This window comes from Metopolophium dirhodum, chromosome 7 (assembly GCF_019925205.1).
Source record: "Metopolophium dirhodum isolate CAU chromosome 7, ASM1992520v1, whole genome shotgun sequence".
Taxonomy (NCBI): Eukaryota; Metazoa; Arthropoda; class Insecta; order Hemiptera; family Aphididae; genus Metopolophium; species Metopolophium dirhodum.
In genome coordinates this window covers 31,287,562-31,306,857 of record NC_083566.1, presented here as the reverse complement: position 1 = coordinate 31,306,857, position 19,296 = coordinate 31,287,562, and the positions used below count along the sequence as shown (strand labels likewise).

The 19,296-nt window shown below is 28.6% G+C and overlaps 4 protein-coding genes and 1 pseudogene across 6 annotated transcripts; 4 read left to right on the top strand and 1 right to left on the bottom strand.

The window, feature by feature from the left end:
* The first annotated feature begins 476 nt into the window (after window positions 1-476).
* On the top strand, window positions 477-8,154 carry LOC132948134 (aminoacylase-1-like). The gene is made up of 9 exons (XM_061018462.1): window positions 477-1,207; window positions 1,649-1,751; window positions 4,783-4,906; window positions 4,976-5,145; window positions 5,503-5,674; window positions 5,740-5,886; window positions 5,950-6,364; window positions 6,718-6,778; window positions 7,362-8,154. Exons 2-9 carry the CDS (start codon window positions 1,749-1,751, stop codon window positions 7,503-7,505), a joined length of 1,236 nt encoding a protein of 411 aa, XP_060874445.1. The 5' UTR covers window positions 477-1,207; window positions 1,649-1,748; the 3' UTR covers window positions 7,506-8,154.
* A 1,045-nt stretch (window positions 8,155-9,199) lies between these two features.
* LOC132948135 (aminoacylase-1B-like) lies at window positions 9,200-10,954 on the top strand. 2 transcript variants are annotated; one of them, XM_061018463.1, is made up of 7 exons: window positions 9,200-9,429; window positions 9,500-9,669; window positions 9,744-9,915; window positions 9,975-10,121; window positions 10,193-10,607; window positions 10,681-10,741; window positions 10,811-10,954. In XM_061018463.1, exons 1-7 carry the CDS (start codon window positions 9,336-9,338, stop codon window positions 10,952-10,954), a joined length of 1,203 nt encoding a protein of 400 aa, XP_060874446.1. In that variant the 5' UTR covers window positions 9,200-9,335. The 2 variants fall into 2 exon arrangements, with proteins under 2 accessions (XP_060874446.1, XP_060874447.1); XM_061018464.1 differs by having other exon boundaries at window positions 9,312-9,429; window positions 9,483-9,669.
* On the bottom strand, window positions 10,898-13,004 carry LOC132948136 (nucleoporin NUP35-like). Of its 2 annotated transcripts, XM_061018466.1 has the most exons (7): window positions 12,573-13,004; window positions 12,420-12,481; window positions 12,046-12,337; window positions 11,877-11,978; window positions 11,494-11,785; window positions 11,242-11,424; window positions 10,898-11,163 (listed from the first exon to the last, which is right to left on the bottom strand). In XM_061018466.1, exons 3-7 carry the CDS (start codon window positions 12,255-12,257, stop codon window positions 11,095-11,097), a joined length of 858 nt encoding a protein of 285 aa, XP_060874449.1. In that variant the 5' UTR covers window positions 12,258-12,337; window positions 12,420-12,481; window positions 12,573-13,004; the 3' UTR covers window positions 10,898-11,094. The 2 variants fall into 2 exon arrangements, with proteins under 2 accessions (XP_060874449.1, XP_060874448.1); XM_061018465.1 differs by having other exon boundaries at window positions 12,420-13,004.
* A 515-nt stretch (window positions 13,005-13,519) lies between these two features.
* LOC132948475 (uncharacterized) lies at window positions 13,520-13,979 on the top strand (annotated as a pseudogene).
* A 1,928-nt stretch (window positions 13,980-15,907) lies between these two features.
* On the top strand, window positions 15,908-18,369 carry LOC132949398 (LIM and senescent cell antigen-like-containing domain protein 1). Its single transcript, XM_061020266.1, has 7 exons — window positions 15,908-16,336; window positions 16,484-16,543; window positions 16,610-16,720; window positions 16,816-17,121; window positions 17,194-17,335; window positions 17,400-17,658; window positions 17,725-18,369. Exons 2-7 carry the CDS (start codon window positions 16,536-16,538, stop codon window positions 17,925-17,927), a joined length of 1,029 nt encoding a protein of 342 aa, XP_060876249.1. The 5' UTR covers window positions 15,908-16,336; window positions 16,484-16,535; the 3' UTR covers window positions 17,928-18,369.
* The last annotated feature ends 927 nt before the right edge of the window (window positions 18,370-19,296 follow it).

Genomic DNA, 19,296 nt, shown 5'->3' with positions numbered 1-19,296 from the left:
CAATGGCTTTATAAGAGACGGTCATGGTTAGATGGTTATGAGATGCAAATTGCAAATGCAACAGAGTTCGTGCCCTAATCCATAATAATATTATAATGATAAACAACAATAATAATAAAATCGAAAGGCGCACCCATAGATAATATAAAAGTTTCTCATATTATCTATGGGCGCACCGCGTCCGTGGTCCGTACTTCGTTAGTATTTTTTTTCTATGAATAGAATAGATAATCAGAAAACGGCGGCGGCGTCGCTCGTGGCTCGTCGTCAAAATGGTGATAAGAGAATCGCGGCCGCAAAATACGACTGATGATAACGGAAGTTGATGATAACAGAAAAGGGATTATTAATAATAATAAAACATAATAATTGCGCGGGTCGCCTACAGCTACAACTGCTGCTGACGAGTGACAGGCGTAGCAGGGTATAGATGAAAACTAGGTTTGAGGTTTCAGTGTTTCAGATTCACCTATTCTAGTATTTTGTGGGCGTAGCGCAAGAGCGGAGGCGCTCTGTCGTCGGACACCGCGGTGTGACGAAATAAAAATTTGTATTATTTCATCATGGTCGGGACTCGGACAGTATAGTAAGCCCAAGTTGCAGCCGAGTAAAACGAGTGGTGAAAACAGAAAACGGCTCTCAGTTGTAGTGGTCACTGCCACTGACGAACTGACCAGTCGGCAGGCGCCAGGCGCTGTGTACCTTGAGGTCGATTTTTTTCGTCAGTTTGTCGTCGACTGCATTCCTGCGTCGCGGGCGGTAGCCGGCCGAGGAATATTCGCGAAAACACGTATTATACATATAATAATAATATGCGTGTACGGGAGAAAACCATATTGGTGTTACGTTAGCAATGACAGCAGCAGCTATCGTCGTACGTGCGTGATAACGTGACCCGAACGAATGAATATCAGAATATTATAATATTATGTAGGACTTTAAGTGGGCAATAACTATTACATTTTTTTCTTACTACCAATTAACTCTGCGGCACGCACACACACGCACACACATAATATAATATACTAAACATCTATAGTGTTATGTGCGAATCGGCATTTGGCGAGAGGTAATTAGAGTCGAACCCGCAAAATACATACAGTGGTTACTATATAATATTATATTATTAACAATTTGTCCAACATTTTCCGAGGTGGTGCCGTCTATACACCATACACTTACATTACACGGTATACACTAATAACAGGTAAGTCGTGTGCCGTAATATTATATAATGTTTGATTCGATATTATTAAGATTTATAATAATAAATTATATATTTTGTTGGTTTTCAAATGTTTACCTATGAATAATATTAGGTACGTATTAAATTGATGAAATTTTTAAGTTGTCTCGCTTTATAATTTTTGGTATTATTATATCAGCTGTACCACTCGCCGAGTGTTTACCCAATTATTACTATATCCTGTACCAGGATTTCTTTGTTTAAAAATTATTTGTCAAATTTTATTGAAGGGCTGCAAGGGAAACTATGCTGTGGTGAACTAATGACCTGGATTCGATTAAACTGATGTTGGGGGTATTCTTATTTATTTTAATTACAGTTGAAAATTATAGCAGGTTTAAACATTTTATTCAGTTTTAGGTTTCATTAATATATTCTTTGCCATTCACGTTTGTTATACAGGCAAACACAAAGTGCTGACTTGTGTTATGATCAATAATGGAATACAATCGTTCAACTTACTAATGTATAATTTAAAACATAATATTATTATAATAATATCATGGTGAGAATATTTTTTGAATGCCACAATATCAATATTGTATTTTTTTTTTAACAAACAATTTTTTACACTAAACATATTAGGTTATCGACATTTAAAATTTATTTTTGAGAAATTTAAGTGTATTTTGAATAGTTTCCAATTAACCATATTATTCAAATTTAATAATTTCACTTAATTAGCAAATTAGCACAGACTAAACTCCAGATGCCATGCTTAATTTGTCTAACCAAAGCCAGCACAGAACTATATTTGCTTTATTTGTGGTCTAATTACTAAAAAAATTGTATGCTTCAGTGTATTTCTTTTGGAAAATATTTATGTAACTATAATTTCATAGCAGGGTAAATAAAATATAATTAAAAAAAAAATTAAAACCAATAACCTAATTGTAGCAAAAGTTATTAGTGATAATTTTGTATTCAGGTTAAGGCTTTATTCATTAAATCATCGTAATAACAATTTTAAATTAGTACCTATATTTATCAATTATTACCATTTAATTAATTTTACTTTTAAACAGTGTATCTGACCTGGTGTATTTTTACCTTGGTATGAAATTAAACTAATATAATAGTTAATTACAGATGTTTGAAATTTGTTTTGTTATATTAATTATATATTTATTTTTGTATTCTTGCTGGCAGCATATTTTCTTAAATATTTATTATTAGTAATGGCTATGCATGGGAATTTGGCTTGGTTTAAATCTTGTCTTAAAGTTAAATTTAATAATTTGTACACAAAGTTAAAATTGTAGTTTTTTTGTAAATATTTAAATTTTTTAATTTTTAAGTAAAAAAAAAAACTCATTAGCTTAGTATTAATTTTTGATAAATAAATGATCAAATCAAGAAATCAATAGGTTAGAAAATAACTTATAGTTTTATATCTTCAAATAATTGTAGACTATAATTGTACCTATAATGTGTCATTAATAGTACAAAAGTGCTAAAGCCTAAAAATAAAGTTTTTCAAAAAATTATGATTAGTTATTTCTTTTTGGTAGTAAATACTAAAAAGCAAGACTGGGCAAGTTGATGATATTTTTTAACTCAATTAACCCTATGCGCTCAGCGTAAACATATGGCAACAAAACTATGATTAGAAAAAAAAATTTTTTTATTTTAATATCAGTGTATTTATAGAAGTTGTCAACAAAAATTTATTGAAAATTTAAAAAAAAATAATTTGGGCGCTAATGGATTAAATTATGTTAAGTATTTTTTTCAATTAGTTTAAAAGTTAAATTAATAATAAAAATAATGCAAGAATAAGTGATAACCACTACCTACCTAGGTATATGAATATAGATACATATTAATGTAATTTAAAACCTGTAGGACTGTATGATTTTAAAACTATTCATACTTCACACTAGGTTCATTTAAATGTGCTTTCTGTATTGTTTAACGTTTATAATTTGAAAAATTAATTACTTGACCATTTAAAAATTATAAAAAAAAACTAATATATTTCTACTTATAAGTGAATATTATATGTATATAAGATTTGTATTTTACAACTAGGTTATTCAAAATATCCATTAAATTTTAATATCAGCGTAAACTGTATGAACTATGAATGTTTTATTATTTATTTTCATATGACCATAGGGAATGCAAATACAGTATAACATATATAATAAAAATATCAAAAATTGGGTTTGTCTTTAATCAGTACAGTTAAATGAATAGTTTAAAAAATATGGATTGTAGGTAACAATATGTCAGTTAATTATAATTTTAATTAATTAATTAATTAGTTATTTTTGTCGTTGATGTTAAATGTCCACGTCCAGTCTATCTAGCCATAGTACTGCCTCGTCGTTGCTAACTATGAATGTATAAAAGTATAATACACAAAACCAGTATAGGTAGATAGGTATTTAATATAATATAAAATATACTATATAAATTGAAATGCTCACAATCATGGTTATAATATTAAATCTTGATAAATAATAAATATGAATCGTGGCTTCGTGGGCTCGTATCTATTGATGTCTTTATATGGGCCACTAATGTTGCATTGTTACCCCTATATTATTATTAATTAGTAAATTAATACAACTTATTAATTTTTATCTATAAAAATATGTACAACATTTTTCGTAAATATATATTTTTTTTCAAATAATATTTTTTGAATAATATGAATATTCAAAATTAACTTACCGTGATTGGCATGATTTTCTGTTTTTGTCTAACATAGGAGCGACATAGTATCTTAGACGTGTTTTTTGCCAAACATTCAAATTGATCTATTGAAGCGATAAGAAATCTGAAAACAGATTTGAATTTGTTGTCAAGTCTACTTAAAATCGACTTTCTCACATGTTTGATATTATTCCCCAAATTCCTAAAAATATCATATTAAAAATGGTCGTATTTTAATTTTTGGAAAAGTAAAATCAAAAATTCAAAAATGTGGTTAAGTCGATTTCAAGTAGACTTGACCACAAATTCAAATCTATTTTTTAGAATTTTTATTGCTTTATTAGATCAATTTGAATGTTTGGCAAAAAACACGTCTAAGATACTATGTCGCACATGTGTTAGACAAAAACAGAAAATCATGCCAATCACGGTATAAAATACCCTTTAAATAACTTTTAACTTATTAACTCGTTAAAGCCCAGCCTTGCTAAAAAGTATATTAATTATTAATATTATGATATACTAATATTGTGTAGTATAAGTGGGTAAACAGATTAAAAAGAGAATACAAATAAATTGTGTTTTGTGGATGAGTTAAAACATACAGTACATAGTTATTTTGTAACTAATACTTGTTAATTATTGATTAAATAACATAAGTATTAAATGAATTATACGTTATTTATCTTAATAAAATAAAACATATTTTCTAATCTTAAAGAGTTTTTAATGCATGTTAATCCAAACCTAATGATTTGTAATGATATTTATTAACAAGCAAGCAATACTAGGCACCTATTAAATAGAATTAAAATTTAAAATAATAGTTATTTTATTTAAGTAATATTTATTTACTTTATTTCATGATAATATAGGCTGAATTTTTAAAAACAAAAAGGAGAAAAATGTCTTCTAGCAAAGATGGTGATGAAAACGAAGCTGTAACTAATTTCCGAGAATATTTACGTATTCCCACCGTTCACCCTGATGTTGATTATAGTATGTATATTTTATTTTAATCATGGTTATAAATATGTAAAAACTAAATAATATTTTTATTTCCTGTAGGTAAATGTGTTGAATTTCTATTGCGTCAAGCCCAAAGCTTAAATCTTCCATCAAATATTTATTATATGGCCCCTGGTAAACCAATAGTAGTTATAACATGGCTTGGGCAGAAACCAGAACTTCCTTCTATACTACTTAACTCTCATACGGATGTTGTTCCAGTATATTCTGTAAATATTATTATATTATAAATTCTTTTAGCTATCATTAAAGAACTAGCTTTTATTTTTAATTTTAATTATTAATAAATGATTGTATTCTAGGAAAATAAGTATTAAAAATATGTAGGTATTGTGTATATTTACAATAATAATAATTCAATTTAGTTTAAGGAAAAGGTATTTATTGATCTAGAAATTCACTTAACGTTTAGTATTTAAAAAATATAATATTATAATGTAGTAGGACTGTACAATTTTGGATTCCTAACATCTTGATTTAGTTTATTATTTATTACTTATAAAGTTATAAATGTATATAATTAATAACTGTAATAATTTATATAATTTCCTTGTTTTTGTATATAGGAATTTTGGACTCACGATCCATTTTCTGCACATAAAGATAAAAATGGAAACATTTACGCTAGAGGAGCACAAGATATGAAATGCGTTGGGATACAATACATAGAAACAATACGAAAATATTTAAAAGATAAATTAGTTTTTGATAGGACTATACATATGTTATTTGTGCCTGGTTTGTGTTGTTTTTAATTTTGTACTAACATTATGATGATGAGTTATATTGAAATTTTGTTTTAGATGAAGAAACTGGTGGACATTTGGGAATGAAATTGTTTGTTGGGTCCCCTGAATTTGCATCATTAAATGTAGGTTTTGCGTTAGATGAAGGATTGGCTAGTAGCGATGATAGTTTCAGTATATATTATGGAGAACGAACTCTATGGCGTTAGTAAATTCATACAGTTATATGTTAATTTCTTATAAAATTTAATTTTTGTTTATTGATAGATCTCCAAATAAAATGTACTGGTACACCTGGACATGGGTCCTTATTACACGAAAATACAGCTGGAGAAAAGTTGCAATATGTCATTAATAAGTTTATGAATTGGAGGGAACACGAAAAATTAAGAATGAAGAATTGTAAATTGGATTCTGGAGATGTCACATCAATAAATTTAACGATGGTAAATGGAGGATGTCAAATTAATGTGGTGCCACCAGAGTTGACAGTTAGTTTTGATGTACGATTGAGTATTGCTGTAGATGTTACAACAATAGAAAAAACTGTTGAAAAATGGTGTGAGGAAGCTGGTGAAGGTGTAACTATTGAATTTAAGAGTAAAAGTGCATTCATTCAACCTACACTAATTGCACCAGAAAACCCTTGGTGGGTTACATTTAAAAATGAGTGTGATAAAATGTAAGTATTAACATTAAACTATCAATATTTTCTACAAAAAAATAAAAAAATAATAATTTTAATTGTACTAAAATATTATTACTCATTAGTAAAATAATTCCATGACTATTTTCTTTTATTTGTAATTTATTTTACCAATTTTGTAATAAAATTTAGAAAAATTATAAACAGGTCACTGAAATGTATTGCAACATCGATGGTTTATTGCATAATGTTTTAATGTATAGTCAACATTAAAATAAATAATTAATCAACTGTTTTAGTTTTAATATTTTAAAATGGCAAAAACATGAATTGTTAAATTGTATCAAACAATTATTTTGATGAGAAACTAATTTTAATTTTAATTTTAGGAATTTGAAAACAAAAACGTATATATTTCCTGGCGCAACAGATAGTAGATATATTAGAGAGGTATTTATACACTACATTATTGAAATGTTTAAGAGGATGTCTGTCATACTTGCATGTATTGTCCTTGTCTTACAAACACATAACATACATACGTACATTCAGCAGTTTCAATTTTGTGTTAGTTTAGCAATCGTTACATTAGCTTATGAGAATTTTTAAATATAAATATTTTATATACTCATAACTTGCTCAAAAACTAAAATATGTAAAAATCCTACAGGATAACAAAGATAATGTTCTTCCTTTTAAGTTTTGTAATAGGTCAATTCACTTTAATATTAAAACACAAAATTGGAACTGCTGAACATGAATTTTCGTATGTTAGTAAGACAGAAACAACACATACACATGTACAACATTCTCTTAATAATAATTTATATTGATCCAAATTAAAATATTATTAAATCAGATTTTGTTTAAAGTTTAAATTAAATTAATTTTTAATTTTTAGTACCTAAATATAGATTTATTCAGATTTTCTATAAACAATACTGCCATACATGGACATTAATTAAACATAGTTGTGTTTATTAAAAGATTCAATTACTATATCAATAATAACTAATTTTTTTTTTAATTGCAGATTGGTATTCCAGCTTTAGGATTTTCACCAATAAATAATACTCCTATTCTTTTACATGATCATGATGAATTTTTGAATGAGAAGACATTCCTGGACGGCATAGATATTTATTATAATATTATTAAGAGCCTTGCATCTGTTTGAGTTACAATTTTTTTTTTATTTATCTTAATATATTAATTAATTTTAACGATGAAAAATTATATTTGTTATTAATTATAAGAATATTATACCTCAGATTTTACTTTATAAAAAAAAAATAACAATTTGAGTTTAATCATTTTAAATTTAGTTCTATTTATTTAAATTTTTTGTTAAAAATGTGTTATAATTAAATTATATATAGTAGTCTTGGTAATCCTGCAATAATCTGGTACGTCCAGTAATCCAGATATATTTTTAATTTTTTTCGTTACAACTTATAATAACCATAAAACAGAAGAAAACAAAGTATCTGCAAGTGATATTTTGGTGCTTTTATAACTAAAAGAAACTCTTAAAAGCATAAATAAAAAAAAAATTTTTGTTTTTATGTGAACCTCCATCGATCTGGTGATTTGTTAATCCGGGAGTACTCTGGTCTGATATCTGCTAGATTACCGAAATTCTACTATATAATGAATATATTATATATCATTATTAAAAAATTGAGATAAAAAAAAGATTTATGTGTTAACTAAGTATTAAATAGTAAATAATATATAAATTATAAATGTAATTATTTTATAAATTGAGTTATAAACTTTGTTGGTTATGTTATGTTTTAATAAATTGTTTTATTGTTTATTCAAAATATGTTAATAATAAACTATTTGTTTTAAATTTAAATTTTGCTGCTTTAAACAAAAAATATTGCAGAAATATTAAATGGTATTTTTTTATGGACCAGCGCAATCCAAACATCAATTTTTTTTAATTGATGTACAAATTACACCATAATATTCAATAATGATTTACAAATTATAATATACAAAAAACTTAATTTGGTATTGTTTTTTAAATAATTAATATTCCAACAAAATGTTAGACCTAACAAAATGTAGCCCTATGATATCTATTTACTTCTTAGGTTCTAAACAGTGTTGCTGAGTTGGTCTGGCTAGTGCTGTACCGCATTTGAGCTTTAGTTTTTGAAAATTTTACAATTATAAGAATGCTGCAGACCAGTAGTATTTAATCTATTTTTACAAATATTAGAATTTGGGTATTTTTTAAAAATCCTGGAGAGCCTTACTTCTGAGTCTACTTTTTTTATAATACACATGTCTATAACCATAACACAGAATGGGCGTTTAAGGTCTAAAAGCACATCCTGTACCAAAAAATACATAGGATATTTAGTTTTGTCTAGTATAAATATTTCAACTTTCAATTTTGTGTGCAGATAATAGATGAAATAAACTGGTAGTAAGAATAACAATATAACGTTAATAATTTACAAATACATGTTTTTGTATTACCTTTTTTTTTCCTTGTTAAACATTACATGGGAGCTGTACTGTTTACGCATTGCTTGGCCCCATGTTTGTATTACCTAACATTATTTAAATTGACACTTCAATACATATACAATTAACAAAATGTAAACCCTAGTTAATTATACCTTGTCATTATTTAACATTAAATGCACAAATAAATATTTATTTGATGTCATATATTATTAAATAATAAAGTGATGCAATCATCAATTAATGTTTAATATTATTTTTAATCAGGTTTTTTATGGTATATTTAATATTGGTAAACAGCAGATTAAGAAGTGCTAGAAATTATCTTTTATCATATTTATTTAGTATTTAATTGAAATTATTATTTATTATCAATCCGCATTACCAACAAGTTACCAATTTATTATTTAATGATAGTTGAAATTAAATACTGAGTGATTCAACATATAATTCTAACAAAAAAAAAGGATTGTTAAAAATTGTACATTGTTATATAACTTGTAAAAATAATTTTTGAAAATCTAAAATGTCATCAGCAAATTTACTTGATGAACACGAATCTGTGACAATATTTAGAGAATATCTACGGATACCAACAGTTCAACCAAATGTCGACTACAGTTTGTATTTTTAGTTTTCATCTAAATATTATAATAATTATTGAATTATTTAGTTAAATATTATAAATAGGTGAATGTATAAAGTTTCTTGAACGCCAAGCCCAAAGATTAGGTCTTCCGTTAAAAGTGTTTTATATGACACCAGAAAAACCAGTTGTAATTATTACATGGGTAGGACAAAAATCTGAATTGTCATCTTTATTACTTACCTCTCATATGGATGTTGTTCCAGTGTATCCTGTTAGTAAAACATTTTTATTACCTATTTTCAATATGTTTAAGTGGATGTTAGCTTGAACATTAATTTTTTTTAGGAGAAGTGGACATATGATCCATTTTCTGCACACAAAGATGAAAGTGGAAATATATATGCTAGAGGTGCACAAGATATGAAATGTGTTGGAATTCAATATTTAGAAACTATCAGAAAGTATATTACAGAAAAACTCAAACTGAAAAGAACCATACATATATGTTTTACACCGGGTAAATACAATAATTATAATGTTTTTAAAAATAAAATATTTATATTTTAGTAAATTTAGATGAAGAAATAGGAAGTAAGTTTGGTATGGCTAAATTTGTTACAACTTCGGAGTTTGCAGAATTAAATGTCGGTTTTGCTCTGGATGAAGGAATAGCAACACCGCTTGAAGTTTTTGATGTATATTATTGTGAAAGAACATCTTGGTGTAAGTTATACCAGATTACAATAAAATTATAATCTACTTTAAAAGAAGAATTACTTTTTTTTTTTATATAGATTTAATTATAACTTGTACTGGCCAGACTGGACATGGTTCAATACTACATGAAAATACAGCCGGAGAAAAATTACAATATATTATCAATAAATTTATGAATTGGAGAGAACATGAAAAAACTAAATTACAAAACAGTGATTTAGAACTTGGAGATGTGACTACTATAAACTTAACAATGATTAATGGGGGGTGTCAGATAAATGTTGTGCCTACTGAATTATCAGTTACTTTTGATATACGGTTAGCAATTAATGTAGATATCAAAAAAATGAAGGAAACTGTAGAAGAATGGTGTCGTAATGCTGGTCCAGGCGTCCACGTTCAATTTAAAGATAACCCAATTCGTGTTAGACCAACTAAAATTGATAATACAAATCCATGGTGGATTGCATTCAAGAATGAATGTGATAAAATGTATGTTTAATTTTGTAAGACCTTTAAGTACACAGAAGTTTTTGACTTGAAATAAACTTAGATATTTTTTCAGGGACATGAAAATCAATACTTGTATATTTCCCGCAGGAACAGATAGCAAGTTTATAAGAAATGTAAAGTATAAGTACCTAAATTTAATTTACAATATTATAATACCTCTCTCATATTTTTAAATTTAATAGGTTGGTATACCAGCTTTGGGATTTTCCCCAATGAACCAAACAAAAACGTTATTGCATGATCATAATGAATTTCTTAACGAGAAAACATTTATCAGAGGTTTGGATATTTATTATAATATAATCAAAGGACTTACATCAGTTTGAAATTCCAATAACCAATTAGAATTTTATTTACTAATAACTAAACAATTGATTTCAAAAAAAAATGTATTAAAATAATAAAATATAAACAATGGTTTGAAAATCACTAATGATTTCGTCTTATGCATATTTAAATTTCTTACCTACCAACCAAACAAATAATCCAAAGTTTTTGTAACAATACCATTTGAAGTTGTAGCTGAAGGAGAGTTCTAATAAAAACAAATACAATTTATTTTTAAAGAATTAATAGTATAATTAGTTTGTTCATAAATCACAATGAAACTTACATTTTTTCCTTGGATAGGTATAGGTTTTATAGACATTGGTCTGATATTATTTCTTTTAGAGATTGAATCATTTGGACTGGAAAATTGTTGACCTAAAATTGGTGAACGCAGCGATTTTGATAAAATGTCAGTACTTGGACCAGGATGTGAATCGATAGGGCTAATATTTTCATTTAAAATTGTCTGAAAAGTAATATTAATTGTATTTATATAAAATACATTATAACTGTATTAAATCATAATATTTTTTACCTTATCATTACATGGAATAACTCCAATCATAGCTCCATTATTGGTTACTTGGCCATGAAATAATAGAGCACGATGATAATCTGTAGGATCACTAAAACATATGTGTGCCCAATTTGGCCCAGCTTGTCTCACATCACAACAAGACACCATGTGTTTAAATTTAGATAATATTTCATCTTTATTCGAATTTGAAAAGCCAAAAACTGTGATCCAACATCCCGGAACAGCTTTTGGTTGTTCAACCAGATTGTTTTTATCAGAATAAAATTGTTTATTTTCTTTATTATTACACCTGTATAAAAAAAAAAAAAAACCATTTTAATAAAATATATAGCCGATGATCACTGAACTTAAATTTAGAATATATAATATAATATATTTACTGCTTTTCACTATAGTCCGAAGTATTTATCGCATCAAATAAATCAACTGTTGGAGCTTTTGTTGGTTCATCATTGACTCTATTTGAGATAGGAGTGGAAGATCTGAAAAAGCAAACAAAACTCTGTAATGGAGTATTCTTATAGACCAATTGTTATATAAAATACATACGGCTTATCGCTTAGTTCATGATGAAAATTGCGCATTAAAAACGTAGTGTGTACATCCGGGGTGTGGCTACGATTTGCACGTAACGGAGACATGGTGCTAATGGAAACATTACCGATCGGCGATTGAGCACGTTCGCCCATCAAGTATCCAGGAAGATAGGTAGGTTTTTGTGGACTGTCGTGTGACGGTGATCCTAGAGCCATAGGTTCCATTTCGCAGTTCCGTCGTTTGGATACGATAAACAATATAGGGTTTTGCGCAGCGATTATCAATGATGTTCTGACGAATAGATCTGAAAACCAATTGAAGTTTTTAACGGTTTTGCTACTTAAAAATATGTCCTGCAGTGCAAATAATAAACACTGTATAAATACCGGTTTAAACTTCTTGAGAACAATCAACGAAAAAAAATTCAAAATTCAAATGTTGCGATTTGCTGATAACAAAAAAAATCACAAGAGCGGTAACTATTATTATTACAGGTTACAACTTCTGGTATGCTGTATTCGTCGAGATGCTGCACGTACCATAGATCAAAGAATATTACCAGAACTCTGGTTTGGCTGGGGCGGGTAGGAGCCAGGGGGACTGCCACAAGGCAAAAAAATTGTACGCTACCAGTCACAGACTTTGGAAACCATGTAGAAATCTGTGCTTACCGTACACGCGTGACGCAACGCCATCTATGAACCTATTCATCGGAACGCATTTAACATGGGAATTTATGTATATTCCACGGATCACGATGTTGAGAAGTTATATATTATATATATGTACAAGGTATTTTAAAAACAAGGTATGATCCACGACAAATTATAATTTAATTCAAAGTTTAACCCGTGGTATGATCGTAAGTTTTTCACGGTCAGATCATTCGGCAAGCACGTGACGTAGAGCAGTGTATAGTAGTAATAATTTAATGACAATATGATGATACGGGTTACGCAAGTGACGTGTGCGCGGACTTGGACCAAATCAGGACTTCTGCGATCATACCACAGATTATATGAAAACAGATTGTGCACTTAAATGTAAACAAAAAACGGCCTGATATGATCACCGCCAGAATCAATGTCACCATTTCAACGAACTAAAAATATTTGAAACTTGTCATATACTGGTGGCTGGGATGGGGACAGTTGGGTCCCGTGATAAGAAATTATAATTGATAATCTTAATCAATAGGCTCACCTGATAGTGATAACAGAGTATATGACAAAAATTTATACATGATGGAAATAGTGTTAATCCAACTCCCATACAATTCATCTGGTCATTTAAACAAAATTTTTGTCTTAATTATTTTACTCACTCAGACAATGCCAATTGCATAACAGACTTGGATGAAACTTTATCTAAAATAAATACTGATTCTTTTAATGACGAAACCATAAAAATAATATTTCAAGATAAAAATCCATTTAAATTTAAAAATACACTTAAAATAGATACCCCAGATTATAGGAACTTATCGATGCCTGAGAAAAATGCTTTTATATATGTTTGTGGGTTTTTGATGAAAAAATGTTTTGAAAAATATAGTTGCGAAGTTTGTATTCATTATGCAAAATCACAAAAAAAATTGGATGACTCTTTTACTTTGTTATTTCAAACCATATGAATATTCAGAAAAATCAATGTTTGGCAATTTAATGATGCCACAACATGAATTTTATGTTTTTATAGATGAGTTAGAAAACATTTTTATAAATAGGTTTCCACAATTATCTATTGAAAATGAAGTAGGTATTAAGTTAAAGTTAAGCATGACTAATGTTGTATTTCGACATCCGTGTCCACTATTTAATAAAGAGTATTTAATTAATTATTTTATAAGATTTAGGATTCATGCTGCTATAAAATTTTTAAATAGGAATTTAATATCAGAAAAACAAAAAAAAAATAGAAAATTGTGTATATTAAATAATTTATAAATAAATTAGAAAGAAAGCCATTTGTAATAAAATTTTGTACTTAATTATTTTTATAATTTATAATATATTTAATTGTTTATAGTAAAAAGTATAAGGTATTTGTAATTTACCTACATTCTAAATTTTTTTAATTGTAAAAATATTGTTTGATATTGTGATAAATTTAAATTAATATATTTTTGGAGACAACGATTTGCATTTTAGATTCTGAGTGAAGCGATGAATGTATTGATTCTACAATTATGTGTGTTTTTTTTTTTTTTTATTTTTTTTTTTTTTGTGTCTGTCATCACCTTTTAGGACAGTAAAAGTGCTTGGATTTTCTTCAATAGTAACTTTTCTGATAGGAAAGTGAATCTAGTTGGTACTTTGGGGGGTCAAAAGTAAAAATTTCCCAGTAGTTTTCACAGGCGACGTGAAAAACAAAAGAAAAATTAAGGAAAAACGGGAATTTTTACGCAAAATCTGTTTTTGAAATCGATTTTGGTTTTTGGTGTAACTCTAAAACAAATGACCGTAGGGACATGAAATTTTGACTGAATGTTTATATTAGCATTTTCTATACACCATAAAATTTACAAAATATTTTGACTCTTTTTGAGCTGTTTACGGCCATTGTCAGTTTTCAATTTTTTTAGTTTTTTTTTCTATAAATATCAATAAAATTTTATCTGTTGAGTAAAAAAGCTTGAAAATTTAATAGAAGGCTCCTAGGTTATTGTTTCAAAGGCAGATGAAAAAAATTAAAAATCCTTAGTCACAGTTTTTAATTATAAGCATTTAAAGTTCAAATTTTGACAAAATACGGAAAAATCACGAAAAATAGCAAATTATTTTGATGAGAATTCATAAAAATTATTCTTTTTAAATCTAAGATTTGAAAATGTAATGTAAGATTACTCATAAGTTTGTCTACCTTTATCAAAAAAAAAATGTCTAGAAGAAACTTAAATTAAATTTTTATGAGCGTCTGAAATTTATATTTTTACAACATTTGATATTTACTCGATTTCTCATGTAACAATTTTCTTATTTTATTGTAATTAAAAAACGAATGACTGTAGATACTTGAAAATTTTACTGAATGTTTATATTAGCATTTTCTATACACCATAAAATGTTGAAAATAATTTGACTCTTTTTGAGCTGTTTACGGACATTGTCAGTTTTCAATTTTTTTAGTTTTTTTTCTATAAATATCAATAAATTTTTATTTGTTGGGTAAAAAAGCGTGAAAATTTAATATAAGGCTCCTGATATATCGTTCTAATAGCAGTTGAAAAATATTAAAAATACATAGGCACAATTTTTTTTTATAAGCATTTAAAGTTCAAATTTTGACAACATTTATCAAATTTATAATTTATTAATTATTTTGTAGTTAAAAATGTATAAAATGTTTAACTTTTATGGCTAAGGATTGAAAATTTAAAACAAGGCTCCACGTAAATAGGTTATATATAAATTACTTTATTCGCAATAATATCATAAAATATACTTGGTAAAATCATAGGCTGACTGACCGTTTTCGCTCAGAATCGTTTTTCTTATACAATGATATTATATCATTGAATTCAAATTTAACACCATCCATTACAGTGACCCACTTGTAACCTACTGTACAGCAGAGCGACATCCACTTATCCACCTTTTTTACTTTTCTATTACTTTTACCAAAGTACAATATTATGAGCATTGAGTTGCAATTGAAAAGTTCACTTAGCTTAATTCAATAATTCAAATTTCAATATTATGGTATGTAAGTATATACAATAAATTAGCATTGGTATTTGTAGTCACACTGATTTGGGAGACAACCAATCAGAACACCTTATTCATTTTTTACATTGCAGCATAGGAAGTGCACAATCTGTTTTCATATAATCTGTGATCATACCGTGTTGTTTATATCATGTACACGGATGACTGTATCACGGAGATTTTCATTTGATTCTGTTAATTTTTTCTGTTAATTTGAAAATATGGAAGGATCCGCGGGTCGCGGGTTGGTAGGGATGAGACAGAAGCGCCAACCTGATGAATGAAAAAGAAACGAAACCGAAAACGAGAAAATTTTTTATCATCATCATTATGTCGACGCGCTCCGTTTACTTCCCTGAAGTCCTTGACACGACGTTATCCATAAATAGCAATGTGCAGTCGTGTAATCGTGATTCTACGGCGTTAGTGTGCGTGTACGAACTACGAGTGTGGAGTGGTACTATGTTACGACGCCCGTGAGTCGTGACTCCTTCCTGCGGTAGCAATAGTTGTAGGTAGTCGGTTTCCGGAACGTTCTAATTTTGGCGCGTGGGAGTACCTGCACAACATAACGCCTACGGCTTACTGAACATGGAGTGAGTAGAAAAGAAAATAACTAGTTTCGGGCGCACACCCATTTATTACTATTATAATCCTAGTCCTCGTCTCTGCGAGTTTCATTCATTCATTTATTTGCGTACCTATAATAGTACCTGCCAACATTCTTTCGTTTTCCTCCACAGGCCACCGCAAGCAGTTGCTACGGCGGACGAATAACGACTACATCAGATCTCGATGCCTGGGTAAGTGTCACAACCCCGGACGGTGGGTCACGAAACCAACCCGACTTAACCGATACCCCGTTTCAGCGTAACCATGTCGTTCAGTAACATGTCGTGCTCCCGCTGCGGGGACGGCTTCGACCCTCACGACAAAATTGTCAACTCGCAGGGTGAGTTGTGGCATCCGCAGTGTTTTGTGTGAGTAGTGATTCTGGATACCTGATATTATCCGGTCGACGACTGTGAGATGATTTAGTAACAATGATTTATGCTGTTTTGTTTTCCGTTAATAGATGCTCTCAGTGTTTCCGGCCATTCCCAGATGGTCTGTTCTACGAGTTTGAAGGTCGCAAATACTGCGAACATGACTTTCAAGTACTGTTCGCACCCTGCTGTGGCAAATGCGGTGAATTCGTCATCGGCCGTGTCATCAAGGCGATGTCTGCTTCTTGGCATCCGGCTTGCTTCTGCTGCGCAGTGTGCAACAAGGAACTAGCTGACCGTGGTTTTGTTCGCAACCGTAATAGAGCTCTGTGTCACGAATGTAATGCTGCAGACAAAGCGGTTTTGTCTGGTAGACACATATGTTTCAAGTGCCAGTATGTGAAGATGTGATAAAATGATAACCATTTCCTACTGTACTCTAAATGCCCAACATCTTATTGTTTTAGTGGTGTTATCGATGACAAACCATTACGGTTCAGAGGCGAGGTCTATCACGGGTATCATTTCAATTGCACAGCTTGTGGAATCGAACTGAATTCAGATGCTCGTGAATTGAAACATAGATCTGGTTATACAGCTAATGAAATGGTATGAAACAAACATGTTGTTTAAAATATATTAAAATTATTGTATTTGATTTTATTATTTTTAGAATGAGTTGTACTGTTTGCGATGTCATGACAAAATGGGTATTCCAATTTGTGGTGCATGTCGGCGACCCATTGAAGAACGTGTTGTAACAGCACTAGGAAAACATTGGCATGTAGAACATTTTGTTTGTGCAAAGTGCGAAAAACCGTTTTTGGGTCATAGGCATTATGAAAGAAAAGGTCTAGCTTATTGTGAAACTCATTATCATCAACTATTTGGTAACTTATGCTTTGTATGCAATCAAGTAATTTCTGGTGATGGTAAGTACAACAATATATACATTTAATCAATTTTAATTTGTCATTAATAATTATTTTAAATTTCAGTGTTTACTGCTTTGAACAAAGCTTGGTGTGTGCATCACTTTGCATGTTCATTCTGTGATCAAAAAATGACACAAAAGACAAAATTCTATGAATGTGACTTAAAACCAGCATGTAAGAAGTGCTATGAAAAGTTTCCATCAGAATTCAGGCGCAGATTACGCAAAGCATATGATAATACACCAAAAAAATCGACATCTGCTTGAAATTTCCCACAACTTTTATAAATTATCACAGTATTTTTAACTGTAACATAATAAATTGAGAAATTAAAATATTAACCAATGACAATCACAAATTCTAATTAATTAGCAACTTTGCTATACAATTTATAATAATTTATTGTTATAGTCATGTTTGGCATTAAATCGCGTTACCTGCATAAGCTTGATGTTTTCTAAACAATTTGAAAGTCTGTTAAGGCGCACATTAACTTGAATTTAGATAATTATTTTTATACACATATATTATTTTTATTAAAAATTTGATGATTTTTTTATTAAAAAAAAGAATTATTAATAAATTCATATTTTACATATTAGATATTTTTTTGTTTCATCATAATTGACATAATCATATATTCTATTTTGATGTAATGATTAATTTATTAATTTTATAGTAATATAAATTTATTTTATTATGGACTAATTTTTGCGTTTTATTTATATGCATTTTATACTTAGCAATTATTTTAATTATTTTGTACAAACATAGGTCAAAAAAATTAATCTTGATAATTATTTGTACGGATCTTAAATAATATGCAGAAAAAATCTATTGCATTCAAGATCCTACCATATTATGAAGAATGGTGTTGCACGATTTCTTTCAAGGCAACGTTACGTAAATATAAATTAAATATCAGTATTTGATATTAGCACAGAACAACGCATTTAGTGTGTTTATTCACTTGTACATTTATAATATAATACTGTTAAAATTGTTTGAAATCCACTGATATTAACTTCTTTATCTATAGTTGGAGTTATTTTATTTACCAGTTAAAATACTTGTACCCGTCAATCTAAAACTGTTTTTGCACATTGTATAAACGCACTGACTGACTATGAAAAGTGAACTAGAATAATCTTAGTTAATGATATTAACTTGATACAAAATGTTGTGATGTTATACCAATACGGCAATACACCATAAATCATAGTATATTTATATGATAGTGTTAAATGGTTTTCAATCCCTAGATAATTGTATTTAAAATAACTCAAACTATCAGCAAGAAACCGAGAATGTGTGCATTTCCTAACTGTTTTTATGCCAATCATATAATCTGGTACTAAATACTTAAAGACATATAAATATCTTATTATATAGTTTTATGTCAAGCAACCACTTCCAAAGAACCCTTTTTTTTTTGTCCATTCCTATCTCGTCTACCTGTTATGGCTTAACCTTATTGTTTACTAAAACTGACTGACTTATTTATATAGATTTTGATACATATTGATCATTAATATGTATCATTAAATCATTAATAATTAATGTATTATATTAAAATTGTTTTCTTAAGAGAACGCTACACAGTTGTTTTTGTTTTAAAAGTGTGTAACATAGCAA

Excerpts from the sequence above, each read along its gene's own strand:
- LOC132948134 (XM_061018462.1), top strand. Across the intron at positions 5,887-5,949 it reads TGGAGAACGAACTCTATGGC|ATCTCCAAATAAAATGTACT; the intron begins GTTAGTAAATTC and ends GTTTATTGATAG. Across the intron at positions 6,779-7,361 it reads ATAGTAGATATATTAGAGAG|ATTGGTATTCCAGCTTTAGG; the intron begins GTATTTATACAC and ends TTTTAATTGCAG.
- LOC132948135 (XM_061018463.1), top strand. The coding sequence starts at position 9,336 with ATGTCATCAGCAAATTTACTTGATGAACACGAATCTGTGACAATATTT. Across the intron at positions 10,122-10,192 it reads TTGTGAAAGAACATCTTGGT|ATTTAATTATAACTTGTACT; the intron begins GTAAGTTATACC and ends TTTTTTATATAG. Across the intron at positions 10,608-10,680 it reads AAGAATGAATGTGATAAAAT|GGACATGAAAATCAATACTT; the intron begins GTATGTTTAATT and ends ATATTTTTTCAG.
- LOC132948136 (XM_061018465.1), bottom strand. The coding sequence starts at position 12,257 with ATGGAACCTATGGCTCTAGGATCACCGTCACACGACAGTCCACAAAAA. Across the intron at positions 11,979-12,045 it reads CATGAACTAAGCGATAAGCC|ATCTTCCACTCCTATCTCAA; the intron begins GTATGTATTTTA and ends TTGCTTTTTCAG. Across the intron at positions 11,425-11,493 it reads TTATTCCATGTAATGATAAG|ACAATTTTAAATGAAAATAT; the intron begins GTAAAAAATATT and ends ATTACTTTTCAG.
- LOC132949398 (XM_061020266.1), top strand. Across the intron at positions 16,721-16,815 it reads TGGCATCCGCAGTGTTTTGT|ATGCTCTCAGTGTTTCCGGC; the intron begins GTGAGTAGTGAT and ends TTCCGTTAATAG. Across the intron at positions 17,659-17,724 it reads TCAAGTAATTTCTGGTGATG|TGTTTACTGCTTTGAACAAA; the intron begins GTAAGTACAACA and ends TTTAAATTTCAG.